The following is a 3885-nucleotide window of genomic DNA, read 5'->3' as shown; positions in this document are numbered from 1 at the left end:
CGTTTTTGATGGTACTGGATCTAGTGGAATTGGTAGTCAAACCGCTCCACGATTGGCTCTAGTAGAACAGGTCACAATAGTTGACCTACTGCGGGATTCCCAACCTCTTGGTACAGAAGCATATCAAGCCATGGACGCACAATTGAAGCGGGTCGACACTCCAATGCTGTTCCATGAAATGGGTTGTGAGTACTTACACATGGGTCTGAGTTTGCCGATAAATCTAATTCGAGCCACCACAGCACTATACTGAACTAAAACATGCCATTGAACTATGCAATTTACATCTGAACTGTGCAATTTACAACTGGAAATAAACCTTCATCTCAATTTAAACTATATTGCGTGCATTACAGCACGATTCATTGCAAACATATAAAGCTACTAAGGCCTGTTTTACTCATCGTCGAGAGTTCGACGGAAATACAATGTTAAAACTGCATTGTTAATGTGATACTACTTTCACATATAGGCTGGTTTGCAAATACTTACAAACTTGTCCTCATTCAGAAAATCATTTCTGCAAAACATCATTTATAGTGAGACTTACAGTCCACTCAAAAACATCGATCTGTATCAGATCGGCTATCAAAGAAAAATCACTACAAGACAAAAGGGCAAGCACTATAGAAGAGACAGAGCAGCAACCAGGAAACAGGAGACAGATTTTCATTCGGCCATGACCAGGCCACCCATATATACCATCATAGCCTTTGGTCGTCCATTAAGACAGACCAACTCGAGTTCTATGGCTATTTCTTTCTCTGCCGTTAAGGCTGCGATTGACTCTGGATTGACGTTTCGAGGCAAGTACATGGCTACGTGGGGTGTGATTTGTTTGGCCATGGCGTAGAATTTTGTCCTAAACGTGGTAGACAAGGGATGAGCAAAAAAACTGATGATTGAATCAGCATAGTGGCAATGAGGCTTACATGTCCACAGACAAATGTTCTATATCCAAGGTTTCTGCATCCAAATACGCGGGACCTCCCCACGGTGGTGATGTGTATACGACGTCGGCCTACGCGTGGGTCAAAGTTAGTATTGAAATCAAGTAAACAAAGTATTGCATGCCACCATTACCTTGAGGCTTGGTAGGACTTCAAAGGCATCCCCGACAATAAACTCGATCTTGTCGGCAACACCATACACTCGAGCATTGACTTTGGCCATTTCGATCTTGATTGGATCGTGATCGATAGCAATGACTATTGGAATGTAAGACTGCCTGATTGAGCACATGAGAGATGACTATGTTGTGCGCTTTCTTGCATACCTTTCTGACAGAGCATGGCAAACTGAATCGAGTTTCCGCCAACCTAAAGAGTTGGAAGACAATCAGCGACGGATTCGGCATCTTAACTTGCTCAACAATGACCTTACACCACACATAGCATCCACAATAGTCCCGCATTGAGTGCGATTAGCAATATGTCGTGCGACATCTTCGGGTGTTACAGAGTACCAAGATTCTATGTGAGCAGTGTAAGTTTTATTTGAAAGTCTGTTGTTTTTCCAACCGTCAAACATCCCTACCTTCATCAAGCTGAATGCCCTCGTCAAACTTTGAAAAGAGGCTGTACCGCTGATTAAAGTACTTTATCAGATTCTTTGGTATGTTTTGACGAGTCCATGCATTGCCATTCGAAACCATATTTGTCTCTCGAACTTCACCATCTTCCAACAAGATGTCAATGTCATCCGACCGTCCCGAGGCAAATGCATTGGTATCCAATGGTTTCAGATCTCTATTGGATTGATTTGCTCTCCTGCGGGACCTCCTTCTCTTCTTGGAAATGCCGTTTGTGCTGTTTTCGTTTGTTCCAGTTGGAATCAAGCTGCTTGTCGTCATTATAAGAAGGAGTCGAGTTGTACACGGGCAACTAGTTGGACGTATGACTGGCGATGCTATAAGCTAATGCTCTATGGTTCTATCCTATTACTTCTTGGGGGATTGAATATTGAAGAAAAGGAATCAGAAATCGAACGGTGATGACTAGCAGAGTTGGAGATCGCAATTAGGCCGTCGGAATTACGAAACATTGTGACATTCCATCACTTTGGAATGATAATGTTGATGTTCTTGAACTAACTTGGCGTATTTTATTACGATACTAACAACGACCGTTGCCCAAACACTTTTACTTAGGTAGATGTACTTCAAACACGAGAAATTCGTATCAAATTCAGTAATGATAGTGCTCCTTTAAGTGATCGCTGGAGAACAGCGACCTTTGTGGTCACATGTTTTTCAAATGTGCATGTTTTGAAGAGAAAGGAGGCGAAGGCCAAGCTCAAGAGGCAGAGTTAATTGCGTGCTGTGTTGTGATCTTGTCGATATCACTCATCTTCGTATTGTCTCTTAATCTAGAATTACTTGGTGACAAGCGCTGACAAAGTCATGGTTTGAATTGGATCAAACATGCAGTTGTGGATGCATCTACTCGCTTCCATCTGTATTCAATGCGTTGCTGGTATCGGTACCGCTTACTATGAAAGCGTGCCAGTCAAGAAGATTCAAGGAGCCATCAATGGAGGGAGGAACAGACTGGCCAATGTAGGGCTCCTGGTTGATGAACTAACGTACAAAGCTAACCATGCTTCACTTCACTCGAGAATTTGAAAGAAAGACGTCCAGTTTAAAGAAGCTGGTATGCTGAACAGGGTGTTATGTCAACGTGCGATAACTTTTGACCCCTTTTCACTTTGTGGACTTGACCTCAATTTCGATTGATATGCCTTTTCGCTTAGTATCATACTTCAAACGTCAAAGCTGAGGTAACTTGTGGAAGACCGCCTTGTCTTCACTAGAAGAAAGGTGAGGTTTTGACGGTTTGACAGCCATCCACTTTTTAAACATTGTGCCAACTTTACTTAACCCAAACTCCATGTGGAATAGATTTTTACACATTATTCATCACATCAAGGCCGTAAATGAGCTAACTCGAATGAAGCAAGTCCTTGGCTTGCAGGAATACGTTTTGAGGTGGACTGCTGTCTCCTACCGCTATATCACTAAAAGAGGCTCTCCAGTATCTTGAAGCTAAGAAGAGGAATGGCGACAGTATAGTCGCACTGTAGAGAATGAGAAAGGTTAGTCAATTTAACTTTCGTTTGTACGTGTCAACGTCTCGATTCTTGGCACCTAGCCTGTTCAAGCCTCCTAGTTATTTCCCATTTGCATGAAAACTATGTTTTGAATATAAAATAATCTGTTTGAATAAGCGACCGGTTAGAAACATATTCTGTTTGATGTTTGGAATGTGTCAACACAAAATCCTCGAGTGTTCCTGGGTATGGGCATACGACAATATCCGTTTGAAACAAAAAAACATCACTTATATATTATATATGTGGAATAGGCGAAATATCGTGTAAACCATAACCGCGTTGAGCTGCGTTTCGTTCATTTCTTGACAACACTTTTGGCACTGACAGCCAAGACATCCAGTGAAAAGGGGAAAGGGGCAAGCGTCAAGACTTCCATTTCAATCTATTTTCAGTAACAATTGGACTCTTCTAAGAATTCATTCTATCTAGACTTGAGTCCTTTTGTGTGCTTGACCCAGCCTGTCATCAGTCAACACGACAACAAAGCAATCAGATGGAGGTCAATAAATATTTTGTCTGGTTTTGTCTGCTTGCATCCATCCTCCTGAAAGATGTAATTGCAACGAGATACTATGGGAAGATACCCGTTACTGGACTCATTAATGCCGTTGAGACAATCCGACGTACATTGGGAGCTGTAAGCTGTCTTTCACTTGCTTTAGAAGAGCAATAACGAGAATGCACATACATCTGAACTTTTCATCCGTCTCTAGAGACTATGCAACAAAGATTTGACTCTTACACTTGGCGGCTTGAAGAACATCCTATATAGTC

General features: G+C 42.0%; 1 protein-coding gene across 1 annotated transcript; it reads right to left on the bottom strand.

Annotated features, from left to right (window-relative positions):
- Positions 1 to 669: 669 nt before the first annotated feature.
- SmJEL517_g05794 (uncharacterized protein) lies at positions 670 to 1852 on the bottom strand (the record flags this gene model as incomplete). Its single annotated transcript, XM_031171720.1, has 6 exons — positions 670 to 862; positions 933 to 1021; positions 1084 to 1208; positions 1277 to 1319; positions 1384 to 1472; positions 1537 to 1852. The coding sequence occupies 6 exons, from the start codon at positions 1850 to 1852 to the stop codon at positions 670 to 672; spliced, it is 855 nt and encodes a 284-aa protein (XP_031022309.1).
- Positions 1853 to 3885: the final 2033 nt, after the last annotated feature.

This window comes from Synchytrium microbalum, assembly GCF_006535985.1.
Source record: "Synchytrium microbalum strain JEL517 chromosome Unknown SmJEL517_scf0059, whole genome shotgun sequence".
NCBI classification, from domain to species: Eukaryota; Fungi; Chytridiomycota; class Chytridiomycetes; order Synchytriales; family Synchytriaceae; genus Synchytrium; species Synchytrium microbalum.
Note: the sequence above shows the minus strand (reverse complement) of the source record. Positions and strands in the feature narration are given on the sequence as shown.